This window comes from Nymphaea colorata, chromosome 1 (genome assembly GCF_008831285.2).
Source record: "Nymphaea colorata isolate Beijing-Zhang1983 chromosome 1, ASM883128v2, whole genome shotgun sequence".
In the NCBI taxonomy this organism is placed as follows: Eukaryota; Viridiplantae; Streptophyta; class Magnoliopsida; order Nymphaeales; family Nymphaeaceae; genus Nymphaea; species Nymphaea colorata.
The window spans coordinates 31555579-31572459 of NC_045138.2; the positions used below are offsets into that span (position 1 = coordinate 31555579).

The following is a 16881-nucleotide window of genomic DNA, read 5'->3' on the forward strand; positions in this document are numbered from 1 at the left end:
CCTTCAGTTCGTAAGAAAGGCTTCACAAGCTCGTCTATGAGCTTAGCCGGCCTGCTCGCCAAGAGGACTTTGGTCTGGGACTCTAGGCTCGTGCAATTGCTACCGATTCGATTGGAGGTGTCTCAGGAGTGTGTTGGATTCGGCCGAGACGAGACAAGAACGTTTCAAGAGCCACAGTTGGTTCTTGGTATTATCAAAACTGACAGAGGGAGAGAGAGAGAGAGAGGGGAAAAGGGAGAGATGGTGAAACAAAATGGCTTGCAACTAACGTTGGCATCGTTGTGAGACGACCATTCGCCCTGAGAGAGAGAGCGGGAAGAGAGAGAGAGGCGTGTGTGCGCTTTCGATAGCGATATCGGCCGGTCACATCGCTTCTCTTCGTCCGCCCTCCCCATGTGACCAGGCAACCCCTTCCTCTCTCTCTCTCTCGCTCTCCCCCCTTCTCTTTCTCTCTCTCCTGGCTGCCGTGCCATCCTGCGAATTTTCTCCGGGTTGGTGACGATTTGGTGCAGGGGGACCGATCTTCCTGGTTGAGGACAAGTTTTGCGTAGTTGGATTCTCTGATTTCTAGGGTTTTGAGAGGCTTCTAGTTGTTGGGCACCTCCGAATTTATGGGGTTCCTTCCTTGGGCGCGTTCCTGTTCGAGGTATGCGGGTGGTGTCCTTTTCTCTCTTTGTTCGCGTTGCTGCCTTTTGTGCATGAGTCGTCGTGGATCTGACCACCCCAACTCATTTTCCTGAAGAAGAGGAGTCTTTTGCTGATTTTACGCTTGATTTACTAGGATAAATTGTGTTCTTCGTTTTCCTTGGAAATAAGGATATATATTTCGTAGTACAGGGAAATCGGATTTTTCTGTATCTTTTTCCTTGTCTTTTTTTTTTCTTGGTGGTGGTTGATATGTGCTTTTTGTTTTTCGTAATATGAGCTAATATCATGCAATTTTACTTTTATTGGTTGTCGGACTTGTTTTCTGCCTTTTTTTTCCATTTCCCGTTTGGGGATAATCGCCCTGCTTCATTTGTTTCTTATGTTCCTCTTCTTACGGGGTTGACTTTACTGTCAACAATGAGCAGTGCTCTTGTTTTTGAGTTGTGTCTCCTTTTACTATGATTATGTGACACAACTTTCAGCTTTTCTTTTATTGCTTGGTGACACATTTAGGTGAAAAAATTTTCGTTAATGCGCTTTCACTGTTGGTGGGGCGAGTTTGTTATAAGCTAGTTTGTATATGGCCGAGAGGTTTGCTTCTCAAAATTCGTCGTGTCAGGGAGTAATTTATCAGTTTGACGGATTTATCTGTTATAAGGTTAATGGTGCATGTTGAAGTCGCATCCGCAGGAATATCACGAATATATTGGTCTTGAAATCAGCAGCGGAACCTGGGTCACCGCTGAAGCTTTGTGTACATATTGCGTTAAGACTTGGTTAAGTTAGGTCACTTACAAAAAGAAAAAATTTGATGCATGTTCTTATGTCCGAGTGATTTTGGTAAAGTCACATTAATTAGACATGAATGTGCTGCTGGACATTGATACTGCATTGTTCGGCTAGCAAAATGTTTGTTCTCCTTCTTCCTTTAGAAAAAATTGGAAACCGTATGCTGGCTACAGGTGTGACGTTCATAGTAATAGGAACTGATATTGTGGTGGCACTGATGCATAAGGTGTTAGTTTGCTGATGCGTTGGAAGTGATAAACGTTGCAGGAGTCTGGGTTCGGTTGGACCTGAAATCCCAGAGTAAAGAGTGACCAAGCTAGTCATGACATTTTACTATGGATTAATATAATATATTGAAATATGATTTCAACTGGTTTGTGTGAAATTAAATAATTTTTTTTGGATTGTACGTTTTATGTTTGGCCTCAATTTAGACAAATCTGAAGGTTGTCAAAGGGGGTTATGTGTTTAGCCTGTTTCTGTGGTGAAAAAGTTACTCTTTTGTCTTGTTGATGTAATTTATTCGTGTATAAGCTTTTGACTGCAATTATTTCACTCTATTCATAGAGTTCCTTATGGTTAAAATAAATTAAACGATGGTTAAGAATGAATATTCAATTTTATTGTTGTTTAATTTATTTCGCTAGATTTTTGTTTTCACTTAAATTTTGAGTGCATTTATTCTGATGTATAACTTTTTATTTATTTGCATAAACAATTGTCTAAGATGGACTGCATTATGATATCTTATCATTTCAGGTATTATGCTTGAGTTCTATCATAAACTCGTCAGAGATGGAATCATATGATAAAACCTGTGGTGAAGGTGTGAACCTAATTCTTCTTTCTTGTTTGACATAAATACTGACAATTATGTTTTTGTAACAATTGTTTCTGTCGTCGTTGATTACAAATGTTTTTGTAAACCATGGGACAGTACTTTCTTGACATTAGACATTATGTGGAAGCTTATCTCATGTCTTTTTATACAACATGGATCTGGTGCTTTCGGTGCTGCACCCACATCAATGCAATGTAGGTGCATGTCCTGGCATGAGTGCTCCATCCTTATTATAAAAACATTGAAGAATAAAGATCCTTTTCTTTTTAAAGTTTTACGATCTTCCTTTAAAATTCTCTTTTATTACAATAAGATGTTCACACACACATATTGCAAAAGTACCACTCACCGACATGACATACACTGCCTTCTTTGCCTCATTTACGTTCCTCCTATTCAATTTCTTGTAAGACAAAAAAGTAACTTGGAACAATATAGCAACTCTAATTTATATTTTTCTATTACAAAAGAATGGGCGAATGGCATTTATGAGCAGCGTGACATTGGTAGTGAACAAGTATGCTTGTTGATGAGTTATTTATCTAATCCTTCAGTTTGAAATGATGTGCCCTATAGGTTCTTAGTGTCTACAGATCCTGTCATGCAAACAAATTAGTCTAAGAGAGAGAGAGAGAGAGAGAGAGTATGCCAAGTTATATGTGCCCCATGTTCCCTATGGTAAAACCATCTAATCATTTAAAATTTGATGGCCAATGTATTTTAATAGGTGTGATCTTCATAGTTTATCTAATAAACAACAATCATCACATCATTTGGACATGGATATAGGAAGAATAAGGTGTAAATAATCTGTTGCTCATAATGCATCAAAATCTTGAATCTATCGATATATATATATATATATATATATATATATATATATATATAAAATAGAATATAGTCACAAATAATGCCTCAGAGTTTTAAACGATGAGGATTTTCTCAGATATAATACGGCGAGCTTGAAAAAAACAGGAAAAAAAGGCGAAAAATATGGTAAATTTTAAAAACTAAAAATGGGGGAAAAATAAAATAAGTGAGAAACTAATAATACAAACATCAAAAGATAAGTAAATTTGCAACAAATAAAAAATAGAAAATGAAAAAAAAAACTGTTTGGCATTAAAAAAACTAAGAAAATGAATAAAATGTTAAAAACGGGTTAAAAATGTGTTTTTTCGTTTTAAATGTTTTTTTTAAAAAATGCTTCCTTTTTTTTAAGTTTTAAACGGCCATTTAATTTATTGCGTTTTTTTTTTTAAAAACGCGTTTTCTCTGTGTGTGTGTGTGTGTATATATATATATATATATATATATTTGAATGGATATTTTCGAATGGCCCAAATCTATAAGATTGTGAAAGAAAAATTTGAAAAATCCAATGCATTGAATTGAATTATGAAGGTTAAGGGGGCTTCATAGAATCCAATACATGATTGGATTTCTTCATCTTTTTTAATCTATTGATTTGGGCCATCCAGGCTCATTGTCAAGTTGGATCAGAAAAAAGCTGGTCAGTATCTGGACAAACTGACTGAACCACCATATATATTGGGTGTTCACATCTCTAAATCCTATATATATCCATAAGATAAGATGCGAACTCTGAAGTTCTACAGTTCCAAACACTTTCAATTTACAGGTAATGCTCAAGCAAATTCTGTGCAACAACTTACCTTCAAGCCTATAACAAACTCAAATAAGAGAGGCATGGCAAGTGGCAACACACTAAACGCAGTGATGGGACCTTGGTTTTCTAAAACTTATCAAAATGGTAATTCTCTTTATTATCTAATGTTTTTTACCTCAAACTATCAAAATTACATTTTGGTTAGGTATTTCATGGTGCACTATGCCGTCATCCATAAATGGGTGGAAAGGATCAAATGTATTTATTACCTTGAGGCTTTAACTAAGTGTTGGCAGTCTAGTTCATGTAGTAAGCAAACAAAGGTACCCCCCTACCCAATGCGGACTTGAAGTATGACATTTAAAAATTGCCTACCATGGCATCCTTACATTTCATCTACTTGAGCTTGGTGAAATGTTGAAACTCATCTGCCAAGCATCTGTCTCTCAAGTATGATGGATTGGTAGGTTTAGGTGCAAGATTGGGCATCAGTTACAGAATTACCAGTTACTGTGATGATTATTGTTTAGAAGCTTTTCTGTCATCAAACTAATAGCTAGTCATATTTTGGTTTTTGTATATAAATAAATTGAGTTTCAGTTAATTTGTTCTTGTTGGTTTTAATTTCTCTTGTTGTTAAAACTAGTTAAGGTACATAGTGCTTATTTCTTCATCCAGGACAGATTTCCTGCATGTTGAAGTGTATCTTTCTTGAACAATTCTCTTTCAGCTTTGCAACTAGAGAGTTTGTCTTCGGGTGGTCTAAGCACACCAGAGAAAAGTGAACATGTGCAAGAAACTTCGAAAGGACAAGATACTATTCAAGGATTTCTCCAGTCCTGTACCAAGAAGGAACTGGTGCAGACATGCACCACAAAAGATAAGAAGATCTCAGGCATTTCAAAACACATCCCCAAGGCATTGAGCAACAAAATATACAAGAATCATGAAAGCAGGAAGAGTTCAAGCCAGCCGACATCCAATGGTAATCAGGTTGCTCTGAAGAAACTACAGAGGAAAGGGGATAATCCTGTTCGCCTTCCATCTGTGTCTGATATGTTATCTGATGGCAATCGTGCCAGTAGTTGGGTTTGTAAGAATTCTGCATGTAGAGCAACTTTAAGCTTGGATGACACATTCTGTAAGAGGTGCTCATGTTGCATTTGCCATTTGTTTGATGACAACAAGGATCCAAGTCTCTGGTTTGTCTGTTCATCCGAATCTAATGGAGGGGATTCATGTGGGTTATCCTGTCATATTGAATGTGCTCTTCAGCACCAAAAAGCAGGAATAGTTGATCTTGGGCAGCTGATGCAACTGGATGGTAGTTATTGTTGCCCTTCCTGTGGTAAAGTTGCAGGGATAATTGGGTATGGCTATTCTCTTGTGTCTTGCCAACCTTTTGCTCTTGGTGTTTTTATAACTCCTTTTCCAACTTTTTGCTTAACTTCATTATACAGTATTGCTGTGTTTATCATTTTGGAAGCAGTCTCACTTTTATTACATGCTCTTGTTCTGGGTAGCCAAATTACATGCATGACTGATGGGTATTCCTTCTTAGTTTTGGAGTTGATTTCATGTGATGATGTTTTCAAACCTTTTTTTAGTATTACAAGGGTTTGTCAAGAATTGTCCCTATACTGGTAGACCAAGAAGCTGCGTTCTGCAGAAAAGGTGGATAATGTACCGCTGTGCATCATGTAGATACAAGCGATTTGTTTGAAGAACAATTGCGGATCTTTTTCATCCCAACATTTGGGTTCTATAATTGGTGCGGAATTTGCTATACTTCTGTAGGTAGATATGGTAATGTCTAGTCTGATTCCTTGGTGTTCTGATTCCTTGGTGTTCCTACGTATGATGGCTAAGCTTATTTTATGGCATCATTGTTGTTGGCGAATGAGTACTCAAAAACATTTTGTCCTTCCTCTTCAAATTCACCAGCAAGAGCACAAAGGCATCTATTGGAGGTTCAGTTACATTCTATCTAAAAAATGGGCTTTTCTCAACCGAAGAAAGATACTTCTACAGCTTCTTGGTTTGTCATCTTGTATTATTTTGGCTCTTCAACTCTTCTGGGTGGTGGTTGCAAGGATTTGAGCATGTGAAAGCAAAAATTAATATTTTTCTTTCAGAATTTCTGATTTGACTAACTTCAAAGAAGTGTTTTTGGGATTTACCTGGATCATTTATCTAACTACTATTCTTTTGTCCCTTTGTTACATGTGAATAATTTCTATGTAAATAAAATAGAGCCAAAAAATGGAGAAACTACCTATCTGTTTCATACTGGAACTTGCTTCTTTGATGTTCCCCATTGTATGTTAAATTTGCTTCCGTGAAATATGTCATTACACGACATTTAAATGTACAGTACCTACTTGTATGTCCTGTTTGTTTTTGTCTTTGTCTACGTGACACAGTGTATGCTGCACTTTTCCTGCAAAACTTAAGTAGATTTCAAGCGGGTTGTGTTTTATCAATTGTACCTCATATTGAACCCAGATTCACTAGAATTTTGAGGTTCAAGTTTTTAGTTGTTCCATTACTTAAAAAAATCTGTAGCACGTCTACTGGAAGTGATCTGATTTATGCTGTTTCCTTTTGTTATTTGAAAGGTGTTGGAAGAAGCAGTTGGCTATTGCTAAAGATGCAAGGCGTGTTGATGTTCTTTGCTATCGTATATCCTTAAGTTACAGGCTGCTTGATGGAACATCTCGTTTCAGAGACCTGCACGACATTGTGACTGATGCAAAGTGCAAGCTTGAAACTGAAGTTGGTTCTGTGAATGGAATGTCTGCCAGGATGGCTCGTGGCATTGTTAGCAGGCTATCAGTTGCTGCTGATGTTCAGAAGCTCTGTGCTCATGCCATTGAAAAAGCTGAAGCCTGGCTTACTTCCGTTTCCAATTCTCATCCAAGTCTAAATGGTGATACTTTTATGCTCTAGTCTTTTCTATATATATATTGAAGACTTTTTCATGCTTCCTCACTCAGATGCTTACTTTTTTCTTCCTTTGTATTGCAGAAAATTCACTTCCTGCTGCTTGCAGAATCCAGTTTGAAGATGTTACATCTTCATCTCTGGTAATTATCCTTAAAGATCCATCCTCAGGTTCATCAGATAGCGTCCATGGTTATAAGTTATGGTACTGCATGAGTCGTGAGCAGAAACACCAAAAAGAACCCATATGTATCTTGCCAAAGTCCCAGCGAAGACTCCTAATCTCAAATTTGCAGCCATGCACAGAGTACACATTCAGAATTATTTCTTTCACAGAGGCTGGAGACTTGGGGCACTCTGAATTTAAGTGTTTTACCAAGAGTGTGGAGATAATCCACAAGCAATCTGATCTCCTGGCAGCCCCAGAAAATAAGAGCGACAGCTTGGGTATTAGTGGTAGCTCTGCCAGTGCTAAAAGAGGATCTAGGACAATGAATGCCTCTGCTGGATTCAAGGTCAGAGATCTAGGCAAGATCTTGCGAGTAGCGTGGGCCAAAGAACATGGCTGCTATGATGAATTCTGTGATGCAGATGAAGACTGCGCAGAAGTTGATGATGGGAGTGGTTCAATGAAGCAAGAAATTGCTGAGGAACCACATACTCATTCTCGGGGCCTTGATCTAAATGTTGTATGTGTCCCAGATCTGAATGCTGACCTGGCTTCACCTTTGGATTGTTCAAAGGATGAAGGCAGCTCAGAGCGGATAATTGAAGCTGAAGAGGATGTCCTTTCTCATGGAAGGGATAAGAATGCACAGGCTGAATACAATGACAGTGATTCACACTGGTTAATGAGGCCAGTGAAAGAAATCCCAGCTATTGAGACACACACAAGATTTCGAGATAAAAAGATGGCAAACGGGAATGAAGAAGCATATGATTGTGATAGTACTCTCATTAATGGTTCACCATTAAGATTTTCTGCTGGGCCCGGGTACCTGGATGGGAACTATGAGTACTGTGTGAAAATAATTAGATGGTTGGAACGAGGAGGTCACATTGATAAGGATTTCAGGATGAATTTTTTGACGTGGTTCAGTCTTAGGTCTACTGAAGAAGAAAGGAGGGTGGTTAACACATTTATTCAGACCCTCATTGACGATCCTAGCAGCTTGGCTGGTCAGTTGGTGGATTCATTTTTAGATATCATCTCTAACAAACGACCCCGTAATGGATTCTGCAGCAAGCTGTGGCATTAACATCAGATCAACCGGAAGCTGGATAGGAAATTGCCAGTTTCAATTTTTTTCCCATCAGAATTATTCTTTTCCCTCCCCATGTTTCCCTGATTTTCTTATTGCTCCCTACAGGCATCTTCTACTTCTAATCATTCGGCTGCATGTTCCTGCTCCCTGCCTATGGAGAGGGTTTCTCGATTATTATCTCTTGGAGTGGTTCATTGAATTGAAAGTGACAGAATCACACCAGAATTTATTTGTCCATGTTCTTTTACTGCAACTTTACCCCATTAAAATTGTTTTTTTGATGTGAATTGTTCTTGATATACCTTATGCTCTCCCCCTTTCCATGAAAGCGTATGTTCGCAAGTCCACCATGTTTTGTTTTTGTTTTTTTTTTCTGACGAAGACGAGTCCTCCAAGGGCCAAACAATTTAACAAGCAATGTGTATATAAGTTGAATGCTTAAAACAGTTAAAAAGGGTCCGATAGAAAGTACACGCTTTCACTGTGTTGGCATGAGGTCGGTCATGTAACTGGCAGTGTGAATCCTGTTCTGATGACCAATTTGAGTCTTACGATGAATTCAGCATCTACAGCTTGCCTGTGGTGAGCCCATCTGTCTCCAATCCTTTTTTTTTATAAACTGAAGGTACTGCCTTTTCTCCTCTTGATGGAGGATGAGTGTAGCTTCAATTCTAGCCATGCAGTTGTTTTAAACTTGCTGCTTCCATGATGCACTTCTGACCAGATGAGTGGAACCGTGACATGGGAAGACCAGACTTCGTTCATCATCATGCTAGTTTTAAACTTTGAAAATGAGTGCAGAAAGCCGGAGGGGTCGGACTTTTTGACACAATTTTGGGGTGCAAGTGCCTCCGGGTTGCCAGACACCCAGGGAGCACTAGGGACGTTCGGCTTCTCTCGTCCCGTCGAGCTGCTTACAAGCGTTCGTCCTTTACATTTGTTGCGTCTGGCTTCGCTCCTCCCCGCTTACTAGACTACCCGTGACCTCTCTCTCTCCCTCTGCCTCTCTCCGACGGACGGAGGGACGAGGCTTCGAGCTCACGACGGTCACCCTCCACCACACGTTGTCCTCTCCCCGAGAGAACTCTACATCTCTCTTCTTCTGTCGTAGGAGACGATTATCGACAACCAACCGCCGATCAAGGTAAGGAGTCGTCATTTCCTGTGAGCTATCTCTCACTCTTTTTCTTATGGTTGAATCTCCACTATGGTGACACACCTCTGCGATCGACCCTCCCCTGAAGGCGCAAATCTTTCTCTTTCTGTGAGACATTTGTTTCGTTTCGTACAATTCCCTTTCTCATTCTCGCAGTCGGCTGATCCGCGATTGTAGAAAGGGGCTCCTGCTGCCATCGCCGCATCTGCCATCTTTCCGTCCATTGCCAAATCCCAAATTTTGTCAATGTTTGGATCCATGTGTAGATAAATTCTAAACGAGTCGGGAATTTTTTTGGTAGATTTGTCGGAAACCATAGCTTCATAAAAACATTGTCCTTATTAAAAATGGTTAATGATGAATCTTCAGATCCAGTGTGATAAGCGGTAAGATGCTTGAAATGAACAACAGACGTATCGGTGGGCCGACCTATACGCCTCGTAAAATTAATTTTTTTATTTTTTAAAAATAATAAAAATTTCAAAAAATCATAAAAATTTCAAAACAAATCCGAAAAAACGAGAAAAAATCAGAAAAAATCAAGAAAAATGTATTTAAAGGATCATTCATCATTCATGTATATGATTATGAAGTATGAAGTATGAACAACACATTCCAAAATAAGAAATCAGACATTCAAAATAACATAATAAGCAGCTGAAGAGAATTCGACGGTAAAAATGAGTTATTCCTTACATTCTTGGTGTTAGAAATAAAAAAACCCTCTTTCTCCAAGCTTCCCACCGTACTTCCCACAACAAGAAATAAAGCTTTTTCACCGGCAAATCTTGATGTAAATGAAGAAAATCTCTCTATCCCACGTCTCTCTTGTTTAGAAACAATAGATGAAAGAGAAAAGAGCGTAGGTTTTAAAAAAAGGCGCAAAAAAACCCGTAGGAGTCGTTGAAGGTTACTCGTTCCCTTCAACACGTTGGGGGCGTTGTCCACCAAATGTACATGAAAAAAAAAAAAAAACTTCGTACGTTTGATTGTACAGATAAAACGAAAGTGGAGGGGGAAAAGTTGTACGGGCGGGTGAAATTTCACTTGCCCGTACTCAAGACGTATCAAACGGGGTTAACTTTCAACCCGTTTGTCGTGTTAGGTCCACTCGAGCTTATTGCTCCCACGCCTGTAAACGCCCCCTTTCTCCTCCTCCTCGCATTCTAGCATATCTCTGTCCTCACCGGCAGAGAAGAGGGACGCAGTAGAGCGAAAGGGCCAGAGCTCCCACCATCGCCGCTCCGCCAGTTCGCCAACGCCACAGTCGCCGCTCCTCCACTGGTCCATCGTTCGTCATCGCCACATGTAAGGGTTTCCTGTGTCCCTTTCAGAAACGCCCAATGTTTTTTTCTGTGTTTAGCTGTTGCTCTTGCTCTCGATTTTTCCCTCCCTCGCCAATTTTCCCCTCACGGGATCCTCCTCCCTCGCAGTGGAGCCCTTGTCCATTTCTCATCGGCAGGGAAGAGGGATGCAGTAGGCGTGCGGGCCAGAGCTCCCACCGTCGCCGCCCCGCCTGTTCGCCATCGCCACAGGTTTCTCTCTTGCTGTCGTTGTGTCCCTTTCAAAAACGCCCAAAAATCTCCCACTGTCGCCACAGGTTTCTCTCTTGCTCCGCCTGTCAACTATCCTTTTGCTTGTTTCTGTTATGAGGAAAATCTCTGTGTTTTGTCTTCATTTTGCTTCAATCTCATAGGACTTGGCTGATTTGAGATCATTTGTACGTTCTGTTCTCCTCGAGCACAGAGATTTGTCTTTGATTATGTGAACTGGAAGCATATAAGGACAGAGATCTTCTTCCATGCTTGAGTCTTTGTCCATTTCTCCATAGTTGCATTTCTCGTAGAACATTTTCATGAGCATGTATCTGTTGGTTTAATTATGCTACCTTAGCAGACTGAATGTAGAGAGCTCAACAACCTTGCTACACGATTAGGACTTAATACAGATCAGTGATTACCTCCTAGATGCTATTGGGAATATGATTTACAGAATAAACAATCTAGCAAGGAATTCATTGTGGAGAATAACAATTGGTTGTTGCATAAATATTCCTCCTCCTAAATATGGTCAATACCTAATTTTAGAAGAGGGGTGTCATGTCTTAAACTTAATAAAGGGTTGCACATCCTATGTCTGGACTCTGTCTAGAAGTTTTATTGCCTCAGGATGTTAGGTTGGCTACTGGTCTTCATCTGAGCTGCTTTTGTTCTTATCCTGTCTCAATATTGGAAAGCTGTCTTTTATCCTGTTTGACAAAAGGTGGCATGTTTTGTATTGGGTTTGTGTGTCCAGGCTAGTAGAGATTTCTAGTTTGAGGGTCATGTAAGATTGGAGCACCTACAAGTGAAACATAAAAATGGCTGAAGGTAACATGGACCTGGAAATGCGTTGAAGATGAGAGTGATGAGAGGACAAACACACAGTTATTGGACAAACTCAGATGAAGAAAGGAAATGATTGTAATTGTTGTAGTATGAATTTGTCATACAACTTATTGCAGTTCTGAAAAAAGTCCCCTAATTTTTCTACCATGTGCATCAAACAAGGTTAAATTTACCCGGTTAAATTCTTCTTTGTGCATCAAACAAGGTTAAATTTATTAGGTTAAATTTTTCCTGTGCATCAAACATGACCTCAAATCGGAAGATGGTTAAATTTCATCCTGTATTTTTTTTCAGAAAAATTTACCGTGGTAAATTTACCACGTTAAATTCTTCCTTGTGCATCAAACACACCCTTACTTACTCGAGGAAACCTGAAAAGGGAACCATTAGTTTGTCAGTTTCCTATCAACAAGAGGCATGGCATAAGGATTGAGGTGAATTCATAGAGAACAACCATTGGCTGATGTTAATTTATGTAAAGATTAAGATAGTATCATCATCTTCAAGAGTCACATTAGATATGAAACATCAATTTCACCGGTCTTTTGCAGAGATTTGGCAATTGAAGGACCTGAATAAATGACTACCAAATTTGGGTAGACTCATTCAGCTGTGCAGTCTGGATTCATAGAAATAGCTTGCTACAGTATCCAACAAGCTGTCCCATTCACAACAAAGAAAACTAGTTGCTGAATTGCTAATTCAGCTTGGATAAGGAATGCTAATTGTTGACCCTGTTTCTCAGAGCAGCCAACTGGAATTGGTTCTCATCTCAACAGGTCTATTTGAAATGTTGCACCGAGTTTCTAAACTGCTATTTCTCGGAGATTAAACTGTTTATGGGAGTAAAGATAAAATTTTACCAACTAGGGTCCTCCCATTTGGTCTAGACCTCGACTAAAAAGAACATTTGGTAACCCGCAGAACAGAATAGCGGAGCAGGACCAGGGTGCATGTCATCCGTTTGTTGGAAATCAAATGTGGCCCCTCTTAGGGCCAGATTTGTTCTTCTTGCTCTTGGGACGCCAAGAACAGGATGTTAAGTTAATGAATCTCAACAGCTCTCTATAAACGAAGTATATCTCAGTTGGCATAGTGTGTAAAGCAATTGCCAATTGAGACAAGAAGAGAAAATCCTTGGGAAGCAGGGTTTCAAAACATTTTACGTCTTGAGATATGAAAATCACTTCTATGCAGGTTCACCAAAAACGGCCTTGTGGTTCAGATATTTTGGGTAAGTCCATGCACTTGAGTGCAGACGACAATCCCTTTTCTTCTTTTCTCTGGACAGGCAGGCTGCACTACGGGAACCCTGTGAGATTATGCTGACAGGTGCACACGCTGGGTGTTGAACAATTGACCTTCTTCAACTTGGAGTGCTCTTTCTCTCTCTATCTCTCTCTCCCTTTCTCTCTCACACACATGTGTGCACACACACAAATACATGCCGTAACTTCTCTCTTTCTCTCACACGTGTGCATGCACATACATACATGCCATAAGTCCATAACCAACTCAACTGGACACGGCCTAACTTGTCCTGGTTATGCCCTTTGGAAGAGTCCAAAAGACCAGGCCTTTTGCAGGGCTGAATTATGAACTAGACAGTATCAGATGGATTTGTTTCTAAAGAAAGAAAGTTCCAAACATAGGTGTAAACATCCGAAATCCATTGATATGTTTCTGCAAGATTCTCCCTTTAAATATTTTTATGTCTACCCTGTTTCTTTTTATGGGTAGTCTATGGTTTTTTTTCCTTGTTCTGCCTTGTTTGTGAAAATGATTTTAATTTCCTAAACATTCACAAACTCTTATTGACATATGTTTGGGATTCGTCCCCTTCAACTTTTGAAGGTTTTCTAGTTTCAGGCAGATAAAGGATCAAATGTTTGTTGGTCTTTTTCTTAATGTGTTAATTTCCCTCTCGGTCCTGTTGGGTACTAGATTGCAAAACCATCAGGGTGGTTAGATCATGAAGATGCAGGTTGTCTGTTTGTATTAGGAAATTCTAAATCATTAATTTGTGGATCGCATGACTGTGTTTGATTTTGGATGTGCAGAGGCAAGGTGAGGATTTTATGTTAACTTGGGACATATAAAGTTGGTCCCAGAGGGAAAACATGGCCGACTTACCGGGATACATGTTAACCTGTCTCCATTCACTTAGACTTGCTGGTTTGGCAATCTTGGTTTCAGTTGGAATTGTCTTGCAAGTGTTGGTCTGTATTCTCTTTTCCTTATGAGTTTTGGTTGTGCCCTCCATCTGATTGGTCTTATTTGTCAATGACATTGGCCTCTTCTTTCCCCATTTTGTTGCAGGCATGTGCTTTGTATAATAATTGGTGGCCTATGCTAACGGGTAAATATTGTTACCTTGAGCTTATGATTTCTTTTGCAGTTTACAAATATTGTTATGAGAAAAATGGGTAACTGTCACCATATAGCAGCTGTCAATGGTTCTTTAGTTGGCATCATGAATCTCCTATGTAATTATTTTCTAGACTAATGATGTCTCTCTTTCGTCATGCTTTTGATCTGCAAAATCTACACTTTGAAAGTTGCTTGTCTTAGCAGGATGCTCCCTTGTATTAAAAATTTCTAACTGGTCATACACATTCCTTGAATTGTCAGAAGCTGCTTCATAGCATTCTTACTCATAAATTGAACTGTTACATCTGAAAGCATGAGAGTTCAAACTTTGTTGTTCAAATCTTCTCTATGAATTCAATCATTTGATCTTGGAAATAGATGCTTCCATGTCATTATGGCGGGTTGTGGTTTGGCTTTGAATAAAAACTTATTGCATTCACAAACACATGCAATCCATCAACTTAGATGTTGACAGTTTTGTACATGGAAGTCCTATTTTTTGCCAGTTTTGCTCTTTCCATACCGGAAGAAAAAGAAGGCAGAAACAAAGAATAATCATGCAACATACCTACTTATTGCTGGATAATGTCATTCAACTCTTCTTTTAGCAGTCATAGTGTAACTCATAGCATGAGTTTCAACGCTGGTTGCATCATGATCATCATCATAACCCACCCATTCTCTCTTGTGCATATATCATACATACACAATTTATACTTCGTGGTTTTATAGAATAAGTGCTGCTTTTCCTATTTTGGTGATCTTTTGAAATTTGCTCACTTTAACTATCCAGTCTTGCATTCACTAAACATGTGGATTGCTTAAAACAGGCATCTTACTGTATGGAATCATGTGTATCAATTCTCTTGCTTCCGATGGTTGTGAAGCTGCAGTTTCAACATTTTTTTTCATATACTTTAACTAAAGTAACAACTCTCTAATAATTAGTCTAGCAAATTAATTGAAAGCAGCAGCTGTGTGACCAGTGAAATTTCTTGAATCTTTTCACTTGATCTTCAAGTATATGGTCCTTCTGCATGCCTTGAGATTTTAGTCTTTGCAGTGTTGATGTACGTGATGCTGCCTATGCCCTGCTTGTTTTTCTTGGGAAGTGACAATTCTATCTTCTCTAGTGGGGGTGGGGGGTAAGAAAAGATATAATACCTCACTTCAATGGCTTCATTTTCTGAAAGTAAGCTTCTGGTTGTAAGTTGTAACAAATTTTTTCCGGAACATATGCAGCTGGGTTGATGCAGCCAAGTTTTTGACTGGAGCTTCTGCAGTTGGGAGCATAGCTATTCCTGCCATTTTAAAGCATGCAAATGTCATAGGCTGGGGAGCCCTGTTAATGGAGATCTCGTCATTTTTTATTTTTGGGTTTGCTATAGTGTTCACCATCCTAATGAATAGTGAATCAGACTACAGCTCCTATGGGATGTTTTGAAGCATGGGAACAGGCTATCCTTTGTTCTTACAGTTGGTGTCTGGTATTGAGTGTTTCTTTTTTCTTTTTTTATTCTTTTTTTATTCTTTTTTTACATACTCAGTTTTTGTTCATGCTACCATGATTTGGTCAGTTTCTAATTTTTTTGATTTCAATAATTTTTATGTAACTGAATCAACTGTAAATCCTCTGTAATTAACATCCCGGGTTTGTTTTCATTCGTTGTGAAGCAGTAGATTACAAATGTTCTGTCCTTAACAAGCTCTTATGTCTGGGTAGAACGCGAGGTGCTGTGGTGATAGAGAGTTCATTATGTTCAAATGTTTCATAAAAAAATGTATGCCTTTGTCCGTAGTAAATCATTTATGAAGTCCATCACAATGTGTACCGATTGCCAAAAAGGTTGTCTGCTGGTATTCATTCCAAAGAAAGCATTTGCTTTGCCTTGTCCTTGATTTTCACAGCTTTCTGTGGTTTTTCAATGATTGCAACTCGTATCAGGATAAAGAAATACAAAAGTGTGGCCTATCCTGTGATTCTCGATTTTGGTTGGTGATTATAATGATGAACTGACCCTGCTATGACGCCTAAGATGTGAAAACATGCAAACCTTGTGAAGATAATGAAGTTGTTTCCTAGCAGGAAATACTGCAAGGGATATATAGAGATGCTGACAGAGTGGACAGTACTGTGGGATCCGCAGTCATTGTTCGAATCCCATAAGCATAATTTCATGTGTAAGCCAAATCAAATTTTCGTAGAAACTTATCTCTGCTCTTATTTGAGTGGTTCAGGTCTCCTGTTCCCTTCACAACACGACTATAGATTATTTTGAAACACAAAAAAAGCTATCAGAATCAAGACGTGGGGAAGGATTGCTGGTCAACACTACGCAACAGGTTTCTGACCGACACCAAGAGAGAGTCCAAGCGAATGGGAATATGCAGCTGGCTGACCTGGTAAGTCGGCCATGTTTGCCATTTGGACACCAACTATATATGCTCAGTTTTCAATAACCCATACCTTGCCTCTGCCTAGAGATATAAATGGATTGGATCTACTCAATTACCAATTCTATTTTGAATTTGTTTAGTCAGAACTGGTAAGATCACTAACGAATTACCGATTCAGTGTGCATTTTTATGACACGACTATGAATTTGAGTTCAATATCCAACTGGGGTTTGATAGATTCGGACCCTTTTACATATAAAACTCGAATCTTCGGCTGGTTGGATCTAAATTGGCTTTAGAAAAAAAGGGTCAGAATGAAAGCACGAATCTGAATTCAGTTGCGTGGAATCTAACTAAGTCGAATTCAGTAAAGGCCGGATCAAGCCTGGGCATCAGGCCGGGCCCGATAGGCCATCCCGACTCCCGCCCTCCATCTCCCTCACTCCCTCTCCCTC

The 16881-nt window shown here is 39.3% G+C and overlaps 2 protein-coding genes across 5 annotated transcripts; both read left to right on the plus strand.

Annotated features, from left to right (window-relative positions):
* Positions 1-221: 221 nt before the first annotated feature.
* Positions 222-8403, plus strand: LOC126409190 (VIN3-like protein 1). The gene is made up of 5 exons (XM_050078228.1): positions 222-646; positions 2197-2263; positions 4639-5278; positions 6527-6837; positions 6936-8403. Exons 2-5 carry the CDS (start codon positions 2233-2235, stop codon positions 8108-8110), a joined length of 2157 nt encoding a protein of 718 aa, XP_049934185.1. The 5' UTR covers positions 222-646; positions 2197-2232; the 3' UTR covers positions 8111-8403.
* A 564-nt stretch (positions 8404-8967) lies between these two features.
* LOC116249926 (vacuolar protein sorting-associated protein 55 homolog) lies at positions 8968-15691 on the plus strand. 4 transcript variants are annotated; one of them, XM_050078236.1, is made up of 7 exons: positions 8969-9260; positions 10378-10580; positions 10706-10872; positions 11568-13878; positions 13979-14018; positions 15093-15174; positions 15272-15691. In XM_050078236.1, the coding sequence occupies exons 4-7, from the start codon at positions 13780-13782 to the stop codon at positions 15471-15473; spliced, it is 423 nt and encodes a 140-aa protein (XP_049934193.1). In that variant the 5' UTR covers positions 8969-9260; positions 10378-10580; positions 10706-10872; positions 11568-13779; the 3' UTR covers positions 15474-15691. The 4 variants fall into 4 exon arrangements, with proteins under 4 accessions (XP_031479516.1, XP_049934193.1, XP_031479435.1 ...); XM_031623575.2 differs by having other exon boundaries at positions 10706-10807; positions 13720-13878; XM_031623405.2 differs by having other exon boundaries at positions 8973-9260; positions 13720-13878.
* Positions 15692-16881: the final 1190 nt, after the last annotated feature.

Bases quoted from the DNA above. Each gene is read 5' to 3' on its own strand.
- LOC126409190 (XM_050078228.1), top strand. From the start codon at position 2,233: ATGGAATCATATGATAAAACCTGTGGTGAAG. The intron at 2,264-4,638 runs GTGTGAACCTAA...ATTCTCTTTCAG, and splicing joins TGATAAAACCTGTGGTGAAG to CTTTGCAACTAGAGAGTTTG. The intron at 5,279-6,526 runs GTATGGCTATTC...GTTATTTGAAAG, and splicing joins AAAGTTGCAGGGATAATTGG to GTGTTGGAAGAAGCAGTTGG.
- LOC116249926 (XM_031623656.2), top strand. From the start codon at position 13,780: ATGGCCGACTTACCGGGATACATGTTAACCTGTCTCCATTCACTTAGA. The intron at 14,019-15,092 runs GTAAATATTGTT...TAGTCTTTGCAG, and splicing joins TTGGTGGCCTATGCTAACGG to TGTTGATGTACGTGATGCTG. The intron at 15,175-15,271 runs GTAAGAAAAGAT...GAACATATGCAG, and splicing joins TTCTCTAGTGGGGGTGGGGG to CTGGGTTGATGCAGCCAAGT.